This window comes from Rattus rattus, chromosome 4 (assembly GCF_011064425.1).
Source record: "Rattus rattus isolate New Zealand chromosome 4, Rrattus_CSIRO_v1, whole genome shotgun sequence".
In the NCBI taxonomy this organism is placed as follows: Eukaryota; Metazoa; Chordata; class Mammalia; order Rodentia; family Muridae; genus Rattus; species Rattus rattus.
The window spans coordinates 48,672,604-48,692,669 of record NC_046157.1 but is presented as its reverse complement, the minus strand read 5'-3'; the positions used below and the strand labels follow the sequence as shown (position 1 = coordinate 48,692,669).

Here is a 20,066-nt window from a genome sequence, read left to right as displayed (position 1 = left end):
AAAATTTGTATCACCTTTGGAAGAAAGGAAGGAAGGAAGGAAGGAAGGAAGGAAGGAGGGAGGGAGGGAGGGAGGGAGGGAGGGAGGGAGGGAGGAAGGAGCTGGAGAAAGACTCGGCAGCTAAAGCCCTCGCTGTTCTTGCAGAAGGCCAGGGTTCAGTCCTGGGACCCACATATTGGCTCACAACCATCAGTAAGTCCAGTCCCAGACACTGCACACACACATACACAGAAAATAAGAAGAATACTTTTTTAAAAAGAAAATGACCAAACACTAGTGAAATGAATGAAATAATGAAAATGACTGACTTGGTAATATTTCAGTTATAGACATGTCATCATTAAGAAAATAGTTACAGTTAATTTTAAATTTTTTATTACCCTCAAAACATCCCAGGCCAGAATAAAGTACAAAACAGCAGTGGCTGCCCCTGGACAGGCAGGTCATGGCTACATCTGTGGGGTCATGTGTAAATGTTGCTCTGAATCTCATTTGTAGTCATCAGCTTCTTCAGTATTTCTGTGCTTTCAGGGATGTTCTGGAAAGAGAAAACAGCTGTCACCAAATACCAGGCCCCACGTCACATACACTCATGTGAGCTGCCTTTTGCCTTCTTCAATGGAAAGGGCGCAGTGAAGTGGTTCAAGCTGAGGGCATGTCTGGGGGACTGTCCTGATTGATCATCCATGTAGGAGGCAGCCCACTGCGGGCAGCACCACTCCCTGGGCTCATAAGGAAGACAGCCGAGCACAAGCCTGCTAGCGAGCAACCACCAGCATAGCTCCATGGTTTCCGCTTCCATTCCTGACCTGATCTCCTTCCCTCAGTGATGGACAGTGACCCAAAGTGTGAGCCACGTAAGTCCTTCCTTCCTAAAGACGCTCCTGGTGAGAATATCTCATCACAGCAACAGAAACTGAACCAGAGCACACTCAACACATTCCTGCCCAAACCCTCCAAAGACTGTCGACTGCTCCACAGCTGCAGTCCCTCAGCACCTCATCTCTCACACAGACCCTCCAACCAACCCTCACACGGTGGCTCATGTCCTCCCCACATTCTGTATTCTGCTTCTCCGCTCACTTCTCCCCATTAACATCTGATGTCAGCTCCACTGGACCTCTCTCAGGTGCCTTTTCTAGGGTGACTTCTGGTTCCTTCCAAGCAAGCCACTCTCCATGCTTCCCAGCATGTGCCTGCCATCACGAGCCAGCACCTCCTCCTGTCTATGGAGCTTCCGAGGTGAGGCTCACATAGTAGGGTCCAAGATAACTCCTATTCCCAACCATAAACCATGCACTAACTCAGGCCTACTGTATTTAGTCCATAAGGCGATGGCACTGAGGCCAGGGACATGGCTCAGCTAAAGTGTCCCCAGAACATGAGGGCCTGAGTTGAGATCCCCTGAGCCTGTGTGAATGCCGTGCATACTGACTGACAAGTACCTCCATCCCCAGTGCTGAGAAAGAGAGGCAGCAGGACTCCTGGGACAGACAGGCCTATCAGCCTGGCCAGAGCCACAAGCTCCTGGTTTTAGAGAACAAGGTGAAGAGCGATAGAGGAGGACACCCAGCAATGACCAGACCTGACCCACACACACTCACCCAATGACCTACCACAAACACACACACACATTCACCCACACTCACATCCATATACTCACTCACTCACACATTCACCCACACTCAGACACACAGACACACATACACACCCACACTCACACACACACAGACACACACATACACACAGACACACACACACTCACACACACACATCACACACACACACACACACACTCACACACACTCACACCACACACTCACACACATATATAGACACACACACACACACACACACACACACACACACACACACACACACACACACACATACAGACACACACACAAACACACACACTCACCCACAATCACACACACACACACACACTCACTCACACATCCACCCACACTCACATACATACACAAAGACACAATTCACTCACACTCACACACAGACACACACAGACACACCCACACTCACATATACAGACACACACACACACACACACACACACACACACACACACACACACACACTGATGACCTAAACCATACCAACCCCCTCCCACACACACCGATGACCTACCATAAACACATACACGGCACTGAATTCCACCTCACACCCACACATACTCACTAATCATTTGTTAAAAAAGAGAACAGAACCAACAAGGCACAGGGCACACACCTCCAATCCCAGCACTGGGGGAGGCCAGTGTGGGCAGCATGGTGGACTGCTAACTCCAACAAGAGACAAGGCTCCAAGGGTTGTCATCCCACCTGCCACAGGTGTCATGTTACGGCAAAAGCAGGAAATCTATCTCAAGTTGATATGACACTTGATTTTTAATCTCAGAGCAAGTCCTGACACTTACTGAGAACACCAGCCATAGCTGAAACAGACAGCCCTGGCCAGCCCTGAGGGACACAGCCTCAGCCAAATGGGAGAATGCAATTTAGCTAGCCACACAAGCCCACTGGAAAAGGAGCTAAATCTGAAGTAGCTCAGGGATGAAGAGATGGCCCACAGGTAACAGCACTTCGGGCTCTGGCAGAGGACCTGGGTTCCTCTCCCTTCACCATGTCAGTGGCTAATAACGCCTATAACTTCCACTCCCAACAGGCACTTGCATGCCTGACCCACATGCATAAATAAAACTAGGGCACATGGGATGTCACTGTACTACTCTAATGCACACACAGAACCAAAGCCTCCACCTCAATGTGGAGGATCAGCAGGAGCACGGCAGGGAAACAATACGTTCTAAGTGGCTCACTGCGAAGCTCCAGCCATGCGTGCTGCTCAGGCATTTCCCATCATGCAGTTCACTGTGATAGCTCAGCTATTAATGGGGAGAGCAGCAACCTTACCTTCACCAAGCATTTCAAGCTCCTGGAAGAAAAGATGGGCTTAAAAGCTTCGACCGTGACAAGGTCCAACTTCATCACATCCGTGTAGCACACATACAGAACCGCAGGGATTTTCCACACTTGACAGAAGCTCAGAACTACAAACACACAAGGGAAAAAACTGCTCATTCTGTTTGGTTGGTTGGTTGGTTTTGCTTTTTAAGCAGGGTTTCTCTCTGTAGCTCTGGCTGTCCTGGAACTCACTCTGTAGACCAGGCCGGCCCTGAACTCACCAAGATCTGCCTGCTTCTGCTTCCCACGTGCTGGGATTAAAGGTGTGTGCAGGTACTGCCCAGCTCTATGACAAGATTTCTAAGTTAAATGTTTTAAATAATAAAAACTGTTCTGAGAAAGTCTACTTTTGCCTCTTTCAGTCAAGGTACCTACTATCACGTTGACCCAATTAACCAACTCAAAACCAACTCCCTCCCTAGTAATATGTTTTGTAAATATTATCTTTATTTTTCATTTTCTGAACATCCATCATAATTGTAAGAGCTGAAGTATTAGAATAGACTTCATGCTCTCTGTAAGGGGACACGGAGAGTAATAGATAAGGCATATGTGAACTAGTTTTCTCTTACTAGTAACTGTGACACAAACGGCAAAGCACTATGCTTGAAAGTGCATTTAGCAGAAACACAGCGCTGAGAGCAATGGCACCCTGTTCTGACATAATGTGTGAGCAGTACTGTGACGTCAGTAGTGTCAGCATGACAGGGTCACAACGACCTGGGAGACAAGGCTCTGGACATGCCTGCCGGGTCACCCAGGCAGACCCTCTAACTGTGGGTGCCACAGTGCCAAAGGCTGAGGGATAAAAGAGAAGGAGCTGAGTAAGCTTCACCTTACTCTACTTCCTGATGCAGATGCAATGTGCCCAATGGCCTCAGCGCTTACTGCCATGAGGGAACGTGTCCCCTTCAGCTGTAAGCCAGAATAACCCTTTCTCCCATAAACCACTTCTGCTGGATATTTTGTCACTAGAGAAGCAACTCATAAATAAGAAGGATGATGAAAATGTTAAGAATAACCAAGGGGCTGGAGGGATGGCTCCGCCGTTAAGAACTGCTCTTCCAGAGGTCATGAGTTCAATTCCCAGCAACCTTATGGTGGCTCACAATCACGTTTAAAGACAGCAACAATGCATTTGCATATATAAAATAAATAAATCTCCAAAAAAAGATTAACAATCAAGCGTCAACATCCAAAACTTTCTACTTTGACAATTTAAATTGCTAACTCTCACATACCAATAACCTACGTCTAACACTGGGTCCCACGCTGAGACTGAAGGATCTGAAACTGGAAAGAGGCACAGCAGCAGAGAACGCAAGCTGCTGTCAGACTGTAAGCCAGGGCACCCTGAGAAGCCGACTCTCACGTACATGCCAGCACAGACCCAAAGAGTCAACAGCAACGAGCCGCCAGCCGAGACCAGACAAAGCACTTCATAAAGTATTTACTTATAAAGCAACAGCCATCCATAAAGCCTGTGACACAGTGTGAAGGCTGTGACCTTCAGTCCCACCTGCTGCAGACAGGCCGTGCACAATGTTCGGCTGTTCCAGCAGTGGGCAGCAGACGATATCTTTGAATTTCTGAGTTTTTAGGGCTCTCAGGAAAGGAGAAGAAAGGTTGTAGGTAGACTCGGCGGTCTTATACTCTGTGATGTGTCGACACGTGAGAACTGTTACCTGCATGTTCTTTCTGGGTCGGAAGCCGAAAACCTAAGAGAACATGAATTTTATGTTAAATTGAATTTTTTCTCACAATATAAACATTGCAGCAGACAGCAACATTTCATGTTGCAGGCGTGCAGCGGACTGCTTGTGACCACGCTCTGAGGTCTAGCTTCGCTGCCTGTGACCACGCTCTGAAGTGCAGCTAAGCAATCTTCATTTCATTTTCTTATCTCTGACCTGAGTTGTGACTGCCACCCCGAGCGATGATGAGCTTTGTTTTGGTATCCACGTTCAAATGGACAGAGGTGGTGTTGGACACAACCTCCTCACTGAGGTGGGATAAGAGGTAAATGGTGAAGCTCTGGGCATGCACTCACCATCTGACTGCTGCCGCACCCTGTCCCCACACAAATATACACTTGCGCTTCTACGGAAAACAAGTCTGTGCCAGCCATGAGGAATGTATGCAGCAAAGTATGGACGCAGTGAGTATTCCTCAGTCGAACGCCAAAAACTTTGCCTGCCTAGGGACAAGGTCCCATGGGAAGCTTCGTACCATGAAACTTCACAGCTTTAAAATGTTATAGGCTCTGTTTAAGCTATATATGAAACATGAACTTTTGTTTAAACTTGAGTCAACTTATCCCTGAGACATGTCATTCCAAATATACAAATATTCCAAAACTTTAAAAAATATGAAATATAAAACATTTATATATGAAATATAAAACATTCAGGAGAAGGCATGTTCAATATGTAATAGATAACTGCCCAAATTATAGTTTTTCTCCTAAGTCCCTGAATTCAATTTTCCAAAATGAGGGCTTGTAACCACACCTAATGCTAAGAAACACGGGTGTGGTGTGCACTTGGGTGTGTGGTAGTGAACGGTGGCTGCCCTCAAGGCCCCTGACGCTTTCCTCTCCTCTGTGCAGGCGACAGCAGAGTCTGACATGATGACAGGTACCTTGCTGTGCTGCTCGTTTTAAACATGTTCTTTTATTTTTTTGCTTTTCTGAGATGATTTCTCTGTGTAGCTCTGTCTATTCTGGAACTTGTTCTGTAGACCAGGCTGGCCTTGAATTCCCAGAGATCCACCTGCCTCTGACTCTGAGTGCTGGGATTAAAGGTGTGCACCACCATCACTTGGCTACAAACTTTCCTTTAAAAAAAGGGGGTGGGGAACTGGAGAGATGGCTCAGTGGTTAAGAGCACTAACTGCTCTCCCAGAGGTCCTGAGTTCAATTCCCAGCAACCACATGGTGGCTCACAACCATCTGTAATGAGATCCGATGCCCTCTGCTGGTGTGTCTGAAGACAGCTGCAGTGTCCTCATCTATAATAAATAAATATTTTAAAAAACAAAACAAAAAACACCACTCCATAACAAAACTCCTACAATATTTTCTTAAAGAAACAAAGTTCTTATCTAATATTTGACTGCAAAGATCTAAGTGACAAGACCCCCGCCCGCAACGGCTGGTACACAGGACTAGCGAGTCAGGTCCTCTCCCTCAGGTCCTCTCCCTCTTACCTTCTCCAACCACTGGAACTGCTGATCCTCAGCAATGTAGCAGCTACACTGGCAGAGAAGAACCTGAAAGGAATTTCCAGAGTTCAGTGCACACACCCCCGGTCCTGCCATTATATGAGCACCTCCTAAACACTAGAAACGACGTCATCACCTATGGAGCAGAAAGCCCCCAGAGGCCCATGTGTTCACTCAGAGGGCCAACAGCCTTGAGGTCACTAGCTGTGTCGGTGAGAGGGTGTGGCATCCAGCTCCTTTGCTCCTGGCCCTGGCTTCGGCTGTCGGCCCCTGCAGACCTGCCATGGAGCCCCAGCTCTCCCCACCTCGGCAGGCCTTCGAGCAAAGGGTGGAAGGGTCCCCAGTCAAGCACTGGAACCTGCAGGCCAAATCAGCCTTTTCTCTCCGTAAGCTGACTGTCAGTAAGGCATCTGTTACAGCAATAGGAGGTAGCACAGCAGGTTGCTCGTCTGCTGAGCCTAACATTGAAGAATGAGGCCTGAATACCCATGAGACATTAGAAACGAATTATCAGGATAGAGAATACCCTGGGTGGCAGGGGAGAGGCCTGGCACGAGAACCTGCTTTGCTGTTGAGGGCTTGTGCCTACATGACTGTGTTTTAAGAATTTTAAGTCAAGTCTCACATACCGAGGGATCTGATTTCAGTTGATAAAACACACAGAAAACATCTGTAGGGGACAGGTGGACAGTGTCTGTAGTTCTGCACCATTCATTCCAGAGCTTAGCACAACCGACTTCTTCCCAGACTCCCGAGTTCATAACAAAGGATGAAAGGAACGCTGTGGAGAGAAATGTTCATGTGAACTGGCGTCTGCTGCGTGAGCTCTACTTCCTACTCAGACTGAAGCTCAGCCACCCCAGAGCTCACCACTGAAGCAATCATGAGACCGCCCGTCTGCCTGGGGGCTGGAGAGACCGTTCAGAGTTCACTCTGACGACTTCTCTTGCTGTGCCTCAGTTTGGTTCCCAGCACCCAGCCCTGGTGACTCACAACCGTCTGTAATTCTAACTCTGGGGATCTGGTGCCCTCCTCTGGCTTATGCTCTTGAGTAAGCCCACACACAAAAATATGCTCATAATTAAATTTTGTTGTTGGTGTTACACACAAAAATATGCTCATAATTAAATTTTGTTGTTGGTGTTTTGTTTTTCAAAACAAGGTTTCTCTATGTAGGCTTGGCTGTCCTAGAACTCCATCTGTAGACCAGGCTAGCCTTGAACTCATGAAGTCCACCCGTCCTGCCTCCCAAGGGCAGTATGGATTAAAGGAGTACACCACCATACCTGGCATAAATTTCTTTTTAAAACATTATAGACCATCCAACTGGGCCACTTTGGAGCAAACAAAATTTGAGGCTGAGGAGTGAAAGTCTACATTCTCCACACAAAACTACAAACAGGGACTGGAAAGCCAGGCGACAATGTCCACAGAGTTTGTACTAGTCTCACAATGGAACACTCCTCTAAAATAATTAGGCAAGCAGACCTTTATATAACGGGTGAGCCTACTGTTACTTACACAATCTCTAAAGTCCTAGGGCTCACTTACAGAGCAAGAACTCTTAACTAGAGTTCCCAAATGATCTCCTCAGAGCCTGTTAACCCACTGAAGTTATAAAGGTCTCCACGTGTACTGACATACAACACTGTTCCAAGCAAACTCACATTATTCCACCTTCAACCTACCAGGTCAATAAATGCATTCAAAGACCTTAGAACTGAAGTGTTCCAGATGCTTGCGATTACTGCTAGACGTGTGGACACAGCAGGCTGGAAAACGGGGCCTAGAACTGTAATTCTGAAGCTAAGCGTGTTTCCTTTAAATCTCATTACAAAGATGGAAAAACAGGCAATCTACCTTACTTGAAATAAAATGACTGTGGCTTTTTAAGACAGGGCCTTGTGGAGCCCGGCTCGGTCTTGGAACTTCTCCGTGCTCCCATCTGCCATCTCCCGCCTGCTGAGGGCTAGGGTTGCACAGCGCCCAGTTCATACAGTACTGGGATTCGAACTCAAGATCCTGTGCTTCATAGGCAAGCACTGTGCCACCTGAGCCACACGCCCAGGGCCTACTGTGATCCTTTTAAAATACATACGAGATGTAGGAAGAAACATTCTTCCAACAGGACGTCTACCCCTGACACTGGCGCTTACCCGTGGCGTTACTTCCTACTGCAAGGATGAACTTGGAGCAAGGGTGCTTCTCTAGGAGCACAGCCTCCAGACATGTTTTTGTCTGTCTTCGGAGAAGCTTCACCTCCCTGACAGCAAGAGACAAAAGTAAACAAATGTCACTCACTGTAACGACCGTCACACTGGGAGAGATGGTAATAGAATGACAGACAGACAGGTTAAGAGAAAAGTGACAGATGCTATATAGAGCTGGATGCACACATAGATGGAAGACAGATGAGATTGACGGTGGACAGACATGTGACTTATATAGATATGGTAGGCAGGTGCTATATACCAACATATATACACAGATGGGTAAATAGGTAGGTGACAGAAGAGAGATGAGTGGATAGCTGGATTGATAGATGGTATTAGATAAAAGAATCGGTGTCCTGGGTGGCCTGGCGAATGATGAAATACACTTTCTCTTTATGAAATACTGTAGGCTCAGGCAATGACTACTCACAGACTCAATGAGTAAAACTACTAACAAACTTCATACAAGCATCTCAAACACTCCTGCCAGCAAAATGCTTAACGTGGCCAAGTGTCCAAACAAACGTTGAAACATTTAGTTGTGGCAAAAGCAAGTGAAGCCTGACCATCGGACAAGTCGAGGCTCTCGGGAAGAGTTTGGAAAGGGAGAGGGGACCCAGAGCTAACCCTGTAGCACAGCTTTCAGTACCCAAATCCTGACAGGAGAGAGCTGGTCACCCAGGGGTGTTGACACAGAGGCTTAAAGGAGGATCAAGCCACAGTCAGAGATAGCAACACCAGCTAACACCAGAGAAAACCAGGTGAGAGGCAAGTGCAAGAACCAAAAATGAGGGGGGGGGAGGTGGTGAGGGGTTGTTGTAAATGAAACAAAGTGCCAAAAGTGTCTGTAGTTGACAGAAATCACCAGAAAGTATATTTTAAAAATCTAGGTGAATTTGATTGTGGACTGGTATGACACTGAAAACTTGTTATTAGCATATCTGGGGCAGGGAAGGTGCTAAGTTGCCACCACAAGCATGACAACCCAAGTTCTGATCCCAGAACCCACCTAAATGTCGAGAGTGAAGGTTCTGGGAAAACAGGATAATCTCTTATGGTCTGGAGGTCAGCCAGTGAAGCAGAAACAGTGAGGTCTGGGTTCAATTTAAGATTTCTCAAAAAGGTGGAAAGCGCCACCGGGCACCCAACTCCAACCTCTGGTCCAGCAACAAACAAACAAAATAAATGAATCCGCATAAAGACAGCATGCTTAGGAAGAGTTTCCTTACTGGAAACTAGTAGGGGTGGTGTGAGAAAAAAATGGATGTGGTAAAACCTTGGCCAAGGGGCCGGCATAACCTCATTTCTGTGTATTTAACAGTAGTTTTGCAAGAAATACGGCGGACACGCGGCGTAACCTAAAGCGTAAGGTGGAGGGAGGGCAAGCATTGCTGGGTTGTCAGCGTCCCAGCGTGAACGCAGGGCACTCGGCAGGCCAACACCGCCTGATGCTCGCCCCGCCGGTGGGGAGGCCTTCCCGGTGCCTGACCTCTTCCGCGCAAGCTTCCGCCGGACCTCCCGGTCCTCCGGCGTGTCCCGCCTGCTCTGGTCCTCCTCCTCTTCCTCCTCCTCAGTCCCAGCTCGGCATGGCCCCTTCACCACCTCACCAAAGAACGTAGCAGCCATGGCACCTCAGCCCCGCGCGGCCAGACGGCGCCTGCGCGCCGGCCCCAGCCACGCCCTTCAGACCACGCCCCCGACCCGCCTCTGAGCCAGGCCACGCCCTCAGCCTGGGTGAAGGTCTCAGAACTTCCGGTCCGCCGCGGGATCTGTTCCGCGGCGCGCTTCCGTCACCCTGCTGACCCGGGCACGCAGGGCCGGCTCCACATCCCGCCGCCCGCCTGCAAGGACCCACCCGTGGAGGAAACCCAGAGCTGCGGGTGAAGCACAGAGAGCTCCAGGGGTGATGACTGCAAGCGGATCCAGAGGACATGAGTGAGGCTGCAAGGCTAGGCTTTTTAAAAACCTGGCCATGTGTAACTCATATACACTGTTTTCTATTTTAATGACAGGAAGAATGTGTGTTTCTGGCTTGTGTGCTGGAAGACAAAAAAATTCTACCGAATACTGCTCCCACAAGAGGAAAGCAAACGACTACGAGGAAAAAGGAAACTGGAACCTCAGTGGGAAATAAAAACACATTCTAGATTTACTTGTGAGGAAATAGGGTCTACCTTGCCTAAATAGGGTCTGTTTAGTAAAATATAACTAAAGTAAGTAAATATTTGGGGATCGGGGACGTTTTAAAATCAAAACTCTTGGGAAGTTGTTTAAAATCTCTCATGATGTAGAAAAACGATTAAGTCTATTAGGGGGAACATATCAATTTTAACATAAATACTTTTTAAAAATAAACCTCAAACACTAATAAAAAGCAGATTAATACCAAATAGGACATTTTACATGTAGCTATAGCACACATTATAAAATTATAACTATGGTGTCTTAAGACTCAGACTCCAGGGTTAGTGGACATACGTGAGCTGAGAGACAAATGTACCTGGCTTTCTCTTTGTGTGGCTAAGCTGATATTTTGCTGATAAAGATACTTGATTGATCTCAGTCACACATGAAAAGAGCATTAACAGAAATCTGAAACATGATTCTAAACCATATGGAAGTGGTGGCTCATTGGCCAAGCTTTAAATTCCATACACATTTCCAGGAGAGGCTTTACAATAAAGAGACCAAACACTTTAGAGGGTAAGTAAAAATTATGTTCCAGTTAAAGGCTGAACCAGAAAGGGATTCCATTAGAAAAGGCTGGACAGGATCAGATGGTGACAGAAAGTAGCCCTATCGCGGCAAACCGTAAATTCAAACCTTCAGTTCACACTGCCAAAATTCACATGTCTTCATAAAACTGACATATTTTCATCTCATGGCATTTCTTGAGGATATAATTGCCCAAAAAGTAATTCTATGACATTTGGGATCAAATTTTTCATCAACGCTCAACAGAAAAAAATAATAAAAAAAAAAAAAAAATCAAACCATGCACCAAAAAAGAGAGCAGTAGTTCTTCCTGTGCTTGTAGCAAGATGCTGAAGAGTGAGTGACAAAAAGACACACACTGTGTTGGAATATTCTGACTTGTGTTTTTGTTTGTTTCAAGCAGGCAGGCAACCAAACACAAACAAGTTTCTCAAGTAATCTGGACCCTTCGGCCACACATGTCACTGGGAAATATGCATTACTGTTAATGAAGAAAGACACACCCCTAAGGTTCCATTTGTTTTTTTTGTTTTTTTTTTTTTTTTTGGTTTTTGTTTTTTTTTTTGATTTTACACATGCAGATTACCCCTAAAGTCACAGCTATGTTTAATGGGAAAGACAAACTATTGAGGAAAGATAAGTTTCTCCAGCAACATTAAAAGACTTGACAGTACATTCACAGGTCACGTCTGGTGACCTTAATGTCAACCAATAGCTATGAACAACAGACTAAAGTTCGCACACCCTCAGTAGGCAGAACATTTGTAGCACAATGACCAGATTCTGTGACAGTGGCAAAGGCCACACTGGAGGCCAGATTCCTGACACTTGGCTTGTTGGTGAGATTGGAATGAACCTGCAGTGTTCACACTTCTGACTTTTAAGGAGCAGTAGAGAAAAGGTGAGAAACGGGATTTAACTGCTAAAGAGATGAGTGCATCTTGTTCTATTTTCTGACTATAAGTCTGGCCTCTACATCTTTGCTGCTACATAGAAGAAATAAAAAGTGTAATAGTCACATTGAGAGCTTTCTTAGAAAGATACATTCCCTGAATTACTCATTACCAGGTGGCTATCATTCAGTATGAATTCAATGCTATAAATAAGACATTAATGACAGTCTTTCTCACACTCCTCTTCAGAAGTCAGTAACACCCCAGCATTGACTTCCCCAGTTCTTTCTGTGTTTAGTCCCTGAGGATGTGCACTACATGAATTGGATCCAGTTAAAATTCAGCAGTCATAGGCTCCCTGCCTCCCTCCTTTGGAAATGGCCGAGTTTTCAGACCGTGAGGGTAGACCATTGAAATTAGCATCGTTTCCCCATATATCCCGTACGCTTCTATTTCTCCTAGAGGACCACGCTGCTTCAAGCCTTTACTTTACATTAAGTGGGTTCTTAGGCCTCTCACCTGACTACACACAGTCCTTGCCTCCTACCTCCTTGCAACACCCTGTGCTGTACTGTGTAGGGCTGACTGGAAACCATCGTCCCATTTTGACCCAGAGTAATGGCTTTCAGAAAATTGTTCAGAAGGTCCTGGGATGGTTTAGGGTTGGGAATGGACTGCAGCTGCAGGTATCGGAGGCTCTGACACTTTTGGTACCCTTTCTACCTCAGGGTGATTGCTGGGCTTTTTCTTTCTGGGATCTGAACCGCCTAAGATATAGCTCCTTTTCATTCTCTGAATGTATGGGTGCATCATCCTCTTTATAAACACTCAGTAACTTTTTCTTAGCCGCAGCAGAGGCTTGTCGATAGGGCAGTTTTCTGCTGTTCGTCCTAATGCCGACATTCTCTGGTCCTGAGACCACTTCCTTTAGATTACACATCGTCTTTATTTTATTTGCAGCAATGGCAGCACATCTGCGGGGGATTTTCTCGGGCACCGTTTTTGGTTTCGGGGTGTCACTATGCATCTGTACTGCTTCCTTCTCATTAAACATACATGGCCTCGTTTTTGTATGGGGTTCTCTGTCTTTACGAACAGATTCTGAAAAATGAGTGAAAATTCAAGTAAATACAGAAATCTTGTCACAAGACTGTACTGTATACATTCCTCAACAACAGCCCTGAGCCAGTCTTAATTAAGTGAACGACTTAAAAGCTGATTTGACAGGCATACATTCCATTTGCTTCCCTGTGTGGACCAACCATTGCCATTTCCGGTAATGGCCAGCAAGAATGAGGTGAAAACCTTCAGCCTCATAAAGCTACTCACCTACAAGTACTTCTAAATGTTTGGATTTAAATGAGAGTGACAGCCTGGTGATGGTGGTGTCATCATCGGTGCATGCCTTTTAGTCTCAGCACTGGAGAGGCAGAGGAAGGCGGATCTGAGTTTGAGGCCAACCTGCTCTACAGAGTGAGTTTCAGGACAGCCAGGGCTACACAGAGAAACCCTGTCTAGAAAATCCAAGAGAGAAAAGGAGAGGAGAACAGAACCCTGTGTTCCTATTTCTGAGCTTCATTTCTAATCCTATTTTGAAATGTTACGTAGCACTCTGAAGTAACTTAGGAAAGGAACACTTCTGACAATGGACTCCAAGACCGGCATTTCCTTTATTCAAGTACTTAAATTACCAAGTTGGTACAAAACTACTGACTCGACAAAGTTTAGTAAGGCCTTAATCTTAACTTCTCTCCAATATTTAAAACACTACACAACTGGTAAGCCTGAACTTCAAACTTGTGGCAGAATCCTTCTGCCCACGTGGGAATGGTTGTCTTAGCAATCTACAAACACTATAGGCTCAAGGAAGGGTCCTTTAAGGAAGTAAGTCCTTTGATGAGCTACATATGGTGAAGGGGTTATCAGAACCTGAGCTAGGCAAAAGACCACTGAATAGGCAGATCGATCCCTTTCATAGATCGTGGCAGTGTTCAAGGATGGTTGGAAGTCAGAGTTGTCTGCCAGACATGGGAGCTCAAATCTTGTATTTCTGCAGAAGTCTCAAATTTCAAATGCTGCAACACTTCATGTGTCTGCTACCAGCTGAAGTCTGGGGACTTCTTAAAACTAGTCTTACAGTCCTAGAAAGTCAGACGTGAATGTGACGGCTGCATCAGTACAGACTGTAGAACACTAAAATGTCACTTAGGCATGTGGAGGACTTGGCAATGTCTGTCTCTGGTATACCAGAGTCCCAGGAAAAGGCAGCCTTTGGGTGAGCTATTAAGCTTGGCCTGACTGCTTGCCCGTATCACCTGACTATAAATAAATATATTTTTGCACCAGGTGTGGTGGCACACCACCTTTAATCCCAGCACTCCCACATGCAAGGAGGCAGGCAGATCTCTTAGTTCTAAGGCCAACCTGGTCTATAGTCAGTTCTAGGACAATCAGAGCTACAGAGAAACAGAAAGCAAAAGGTAGCAATGGCTGCTCTCCCAGAGCCCCAGCCTGTTCCCAGCTACCTGAAAGCTCAACCTGACGTCTACAACCTCTTCCAAACAGGAGACTATTCCCTCAAAAGGTCAAGGTTATGTAACTTCCATTGTTTTTGCTAGGCTGGTGTGACGTGACTCCAGAAGCATGCTCTTTCACTGGGCTCTGTAGGGACAAAGTGCCTTCCTGGTTTTACCTTCAGAGGACTTTCTTAAAAAGTTGAAAAATTATACGCTGGTGTCTCCATTAATACCAAATGTAAAATGAACAGTAAATCCATTTTGGGCAAATGGTAGGATATAAGTATGCTATAGAAGTGCATTTTTAAAATATAGCAAAATTAAGGGAAGCATGTACCCTCTTCTTAAGGAATTCTACTAATATTAGCTAAATAACATCCATACACTGCATATGAAGAAAACTAAGACAGTTGGTTCATTCCAAGTAATGTGTAGTAGATAAAACCCATCACAATTAAAAATCTTTCCCAAGAAATGATGTTTGCTGTAGTTATTTCAGATGTGATGGAAGAACCTGTGCTGGCCGCTTACCAATCCGGGTAAAGACAAACTCTTAAAGAGACATTTTAATGCTCGTTTCCAATTGACAAAGGGGAAAAGCTAACGATCTGCAGAAAAGAAAAAATTTAAAGTAACCTGGTAAAGAACTTCAATTAACTTCTGTCCTAAGTAGGAAAAGTCTAGAATTCCATCTACAGGAACTCCAGGTGATGAAAATCTCAAGTTCAAAGGTTAACAAATGGGAATTCCACAGAAAACATGAGGGAGGCTGGAGGCTGCATGGGGACTCAGCACTAGCCAAGCTGCTGAGAGCACTGCTGGGTAGTCCTGAGAGAAACAGACAGGGCTGGCAAGATGGCTGGCTTCAGGGGTAAAGGCTTGCTGCAGAGGCCTGGAGCAACCCGGGCAAGCCGTGCAAAGGTGGAATAGTGAACCCGCTCACAAGCCATCCTCTGGCCTCCACATCATGGCATGCATGAGCAAGCACACACACATCGTAGACACACAAGTACAACAAAAACTTGTTAAGCTGCCAGTCCATGAGTGCGTTAGCAACAACAGATTAATGTAAGGTTAGTCACACTCACGGCCAGCTCAGAAGACCTTGAGACATTGCTGTCTCCTGAACGGGTTTCCCTCAGCAGTTTCAAGTTTGCATTTAAAACAGTTAATCAAAGATCTGTGTTCTAGAACAGACTGGTAAGGACAAACACTGATATGGGCAGGACTGTTTTGCTTAAAATGTTACTCCCCACTTTCGAAGGACTATTCATGTTCCAAATGTACTCCGACACCTCCCCAAGTGTAAAGTAGAAGTCAATAGTGTGGAAGCATTTAATAATGTTAAACGGGTCGGCATCTCGTAAATATTTAGATCAAACCTGACAAAAGATGTGCAACCCAAAATGGGAGTTATCCTATTCCTGTGATACATGTTACTGCTATTACTGGTGGCTGTGGCTGGTGGACAGTGAATCAAGGGGGTGCCCTACAGTTGTAAATGTCTAGAAACTAAAGAGATGGCTTAGTGGTTAAGAGCACTGGGTGCTCTTCCAGAGAGGTCCTGAGTTCAATTCCCAGCAACCATGTGCTGTCTCACAACCATCTGTAATGAGATCTGATGCCTTCTTCTGGTATGTGTGAAGACAGAAAAAGTGAGTGTACGCTATACATAAATATTTAAAAATACATATATAAAGTAAAGGTCCTTTCAACTTAAAAACACTGATGAAAATGGACAAATGTCTAAACTCCCTGTGTGACTGAAGGATGGAGGTGAGCCGCCATAGTCCATGCAGTCTGTAACAGACCCTGTTAAAATTAGGAAGTTAAAGTTGGCCAATTCAAAGGCTTTAATAAACCGCTTGTGGTAGCTCTGCCTTTAATCCGATAGTGAGGGGGCAAAGGCAACTGGATTTCTTTGAGTTCCAAGCCAGCCAAGGCTACATATTCTCTTGAAGACAACTGTGTCTCAAAAATGGCTCAGCAGTTAAGAGCACTGGTTGCTCTTCTAGAGAACCTAGATTCGGTTCCCAGCACCCACCCAACCATCTGTAATAACCCCACTCCCAGGGGATCTGATACCTACACCTCTCTGCTGGCCTCTGTGGGCAGTGCACACACATGGCACAGACATGTATGCAGGGAAACACATAAAATGAAATTTTTAAATACTAATACAGGTCAAAAGCCTTAATTAAAAAAACCAGCCAACCAAATAAGAAAAAAAACCACACCCCCTAGTCTTTAGCATGCATTCAGGAAGCACAGCAAGCCCAGCTATAAAAAGCTTCAGTGGAGCCTAGAGAGTCTTGTCACACTCACAATCAAGTCAACGAGAGGCAGGGAGTCTGTAGCACCCAGACTTTGAGGCTCAACCAACAATGTCATGAATGAAGCCTTGATCAAGAAGACTCCAAGTAAGGAGGTAATTTTCTAATCAATGTGATATTAGATACAGGCTTTGCAGATTATACAAAAGACTGTTGTGTTTTGTGGGTTTTTTTTTTCCCCCCGGAGCTGGGGACCGAACCCAGGGCCTTGTGCTTGCTAGGCAAGCACTCTACTGCTGAGTTAAATCCCCAACCCCTTTAATGTTGAGAATTCCCAGGTGTCCTTAGAATACTTGTAAGAATTTAAAAATGTTAAGATGTAAGAACAACACAGCCCCAGCATTAGACTCTTTACTTCAGTCCTCCTTAGTGACAATGACTGCATGTGGACTCACAACTAACCTAGTTTAGTTAACCAGCATTAGACCCTTTCAGTCCTCCCTTAGTGACAATGACTGCATGTGGACCCACAACTAACCAAGTTAAATTAACCAGCATTATACTCAGTCCTCTTAGTGACAATTATGAGCTGCACTTGGGACTCACAACTAGCCTAGTTAAGAGTCCACACTGCCTCGTTTTCCCTCTGCTTTGGTGGACTTGGTTTGGTCAGTGTATTCTGGAACACTGGGTGGACTATGGTGCTGACTAGTTTCTGCTTTATTACTCCCGGCTCTCCACAGCCAAAGCTGAGGGTCTAAATAAACCTCAGCAGATCTCTGCAATATGCTGGCTTAATGATCAAAGAATGGAGCTGGTCACTTCAATCACTGAAGGACAAGGCCAAGCCCTCCTCGAGCCTGTGGGTTGTTCCTGGCAGAATCAGGACACTGAAGGGAGAGGAAAACAGCACCTCGTGCATCTTTAATGTTCTGCATTCTACTCCATTACAAACCTCAGATGTCTTTTTCCAGTTGACACAATCACATTGAACTTGCAGTGGCGCGAAAGTAAAATCCAGGTCAATTTTCGTATCATACAGTACAGTGACTTAAGAAAAAGACCACCACAGAAACTGGGACTGTGGTGTGAGCCCATCCTTCCCCTAAAAGCCATATAAGAGGGCAAAGGCTTAGTGACATCGGACTGTGGACAGTGTAGCTGGCGGTATCTACCATATGGACCTCTCTGCAATGTAACCCTCTGGTAGTGATGAATGGATCTATTTATAAACCTGATGCATTGTTGCTCTAGGTCTTGAAGTGCTTTTTAAAAACATGTCTTATTCAAAACCAACTTCTCTAGGTGCAAACTCCATTACAGAAGAGACCTGTGTCACAATTTCCAAGATCACACTAACTTCAGACATTATTTGATCAGAGGTTTTCCACTTTAAAAATAACAACAATGACCACCCTAGGAATTACCTGGAAACGAGATACATTTTCTTTTTATTCATAAATTACTACACATTGTGAGTACACCTTTTAAAATAAGATATAGGGGAGAAATCCTTTTAAATCTTTTTTTCTTAATATGCTTGGTAATAGTAATCTTTCAACGGAAGTAAAAAAAAAAATCAAACCTGAATACTTCAAACTTCTTTTAAAAGTTATGAATGAATAAAATCACAGGACTTTGGACATACAAAACTAGAGTGGGAAAAGGCTCCTTTTACATACACACCACTAACTACTTCAAGTGCAACAGAAGCTAGAGCACTTATTTCTGGACCAGTTCATATTCACCTTATAGCTTTCTCAAAAAGACTGATCCTAACATTAAAGTACATCTGTGCATTAAATCCCTGCGCATTTCAAACACCTAGTGCTCAATGTAAACATTATAACTATTGTTAATCATCCTTAATGGTACAGGAGTGTGTCACATATTCAAAGTTAATGTTAGAAATAGCACCACAACCAAAAAGAAAAAAAAAGAAAAAAAAAGCAAAACCCCACACATAACTTCCTCACAGGCCCACATCTTGACTTCACAAGCTGAAAGCCGCTGTCAACACTCTCAAGATCACCAGGTCCACTTGTGCTCTCTGACAGACCCTAATCTGACGAAACCAAACATGCTTCTACACAACTGGACCAAAGGTTCAGAAAGGAGTGTTTGACTAGACAATCAATAACCAGTTAACACTTCGTCCCCAAATGAGAACAGCTCTGTGAATAAAACCCAAGCGTGGTGAAAGAGTGCACATCATCTACACCTGTGGACTCTGGGTGCCTTTTTGCAGATAATGATAACCATGGAGGTAAATCCTGAGGGCCATAGGGAAATCAGGTGCATTCCATCAATAGTCAGATAGCTGACCCAGTCTGTCCCTTACATCTGTCTAGCGAGACATGGAAAGCAGCTTCACAGAGGTCTCTATATGAGAGAGAGGCACCTATCAGCTATAGCTGGGAATGCCCAAAACCATCTTACCTCTTGCATGAGAACAAAGAATACTGCCTACCATGCCCAATGAAATCCATGAGACATGACAACAAAGAGGACACTGGAGAGCAGCACATGCTTTCCTATCTGTCACCTCAAGAAACGGGAGAAAAGAGTGGCTTGTATATGAACCAAACACAACTAAGTCAGAGAGCACTTCAAAATGTGCATACTGCAGCATCCCTTTCACTCATGGGAAGCTCTGCAAGGAGAAGCCCACTGGGAAGAGCAACACACCAGTAGACCAAAGATAATCAGTCCATTAAAGACAAGACCCTGGCTAAAAAGTAAGTGTTCTGTGGTATCTGGGAGGAGGTGACGCTTCACTTCCAAAGGACTTCAGAATCGCTTTGTTTCTTCCATTAGAGGTCACTAAACTAAGATTCACTGAGTGTCCCAATCTCAGGATGCTCAGGGTGCAGTGGGCAGCAAGGCTCAGGGATGGAGAGGACACTCAGCTGTTTCCCTACAGATAGGATTTGCAATTGCACTCTCAACTCTATAGTTTTGACAAAGGGAAATCTACATAGAATTGAAATATCGTTAGCCCTACGCACTCTTATTAAAGAACACTTCCCCTAAATCTAAGGCACACAAACTTCTCTACTTCAGAGTAAGATTATGGAAGAGCAAGAATTTGGTGAATCCTAATGAAAAGTAGATCTTGGACAAAACCCAACAATTTGTTAGTAAACAATCTAAAAGAAAATATTATAACTATGTTCTCACCTTAGACCTTTAAAATATGCACTCCAAACGTGTAAAATAATTTATAAGCACTTTATAAATTCAAGTTTATAAA

General features: G+C 45.0%; 2 protein-coding genes across 2 annotated transcripts in view; both read right to left on the bottom strand.

Moving 5' to 3' along the window:
- Positions 1–352: 352 nt before the first annotated feature.
- Positions 353–10,094, bottom strand: Psmg1 (proteasome assembly chaperone 1). The gene is made up of 7 exons (XM_032900372.1): positions 9,906–10,094; positions 8,360–8,466; positions 6,833–6,984; positions 6,189–6,251; positions 4,501–4,699; positions 2,931–3,067; positions 353–538 (listed from the first exon to the last, which is right to left on the bottom strand). Exons 1-7 carry the CDS (start codon positions 10,040–10,042, stop codon positions 464–466), a joined length of 870 nt encoding a protein of 289 aa, XP_032756263.1. The 5' UTR covers positions 10,043–10,094; the 3' UTR covers positions 353–463.
- A 703-nt stretch (positions 10,095–10,797) lies between these two features.
- The window catches only part of Brwd1 (bromodomain and WD repeat domain containing 1), a 93,275-nt gene continuing 84,006 nt past the window's right edge, over positions 10,798–20,066 (bottom strand). Inside the window, exon 42 of the mRNA XM_032900371.1 lies at positions 10,798–13,125. Coding sequence (XP_032756262.1) covers positions 12,749–13,125 — 377 coding nt within the window. The 3' untranslated portion in view covers positions 10,798–12,748. The remainder of the gene's footprint in view (positions 13,126–20,066) is intronic.

What these genes read in the sequence shown, in the direction of transcription:
- Psmg1 (XM_032900372.1), bottom strand. Translation starts at nt 10,042, where the DNA reads ATGGCTGCTACGTTCTTTGGTGAGGTGGTGAAGGGGCCATGCCGAGCT. An exon ending in AACTGAAATCAGATCCCTCG is followed by an intron (nt 6,252 to 6,832) that starts GTATGTGAGACT and finishes AATTCCTTTCAG; the next exon opens with GTTCTTCTCTGCCAGTGTAG. An exon ending in AGTTCCAGTGGTTGGAGAAG is followed by an intron (nt 4,700 to 6,188) that starts GTAAGAGGGAGA and finishes ATGTTCTCTTAG; the next exon opens with GTTTTCGGCTTCCGACCCAG.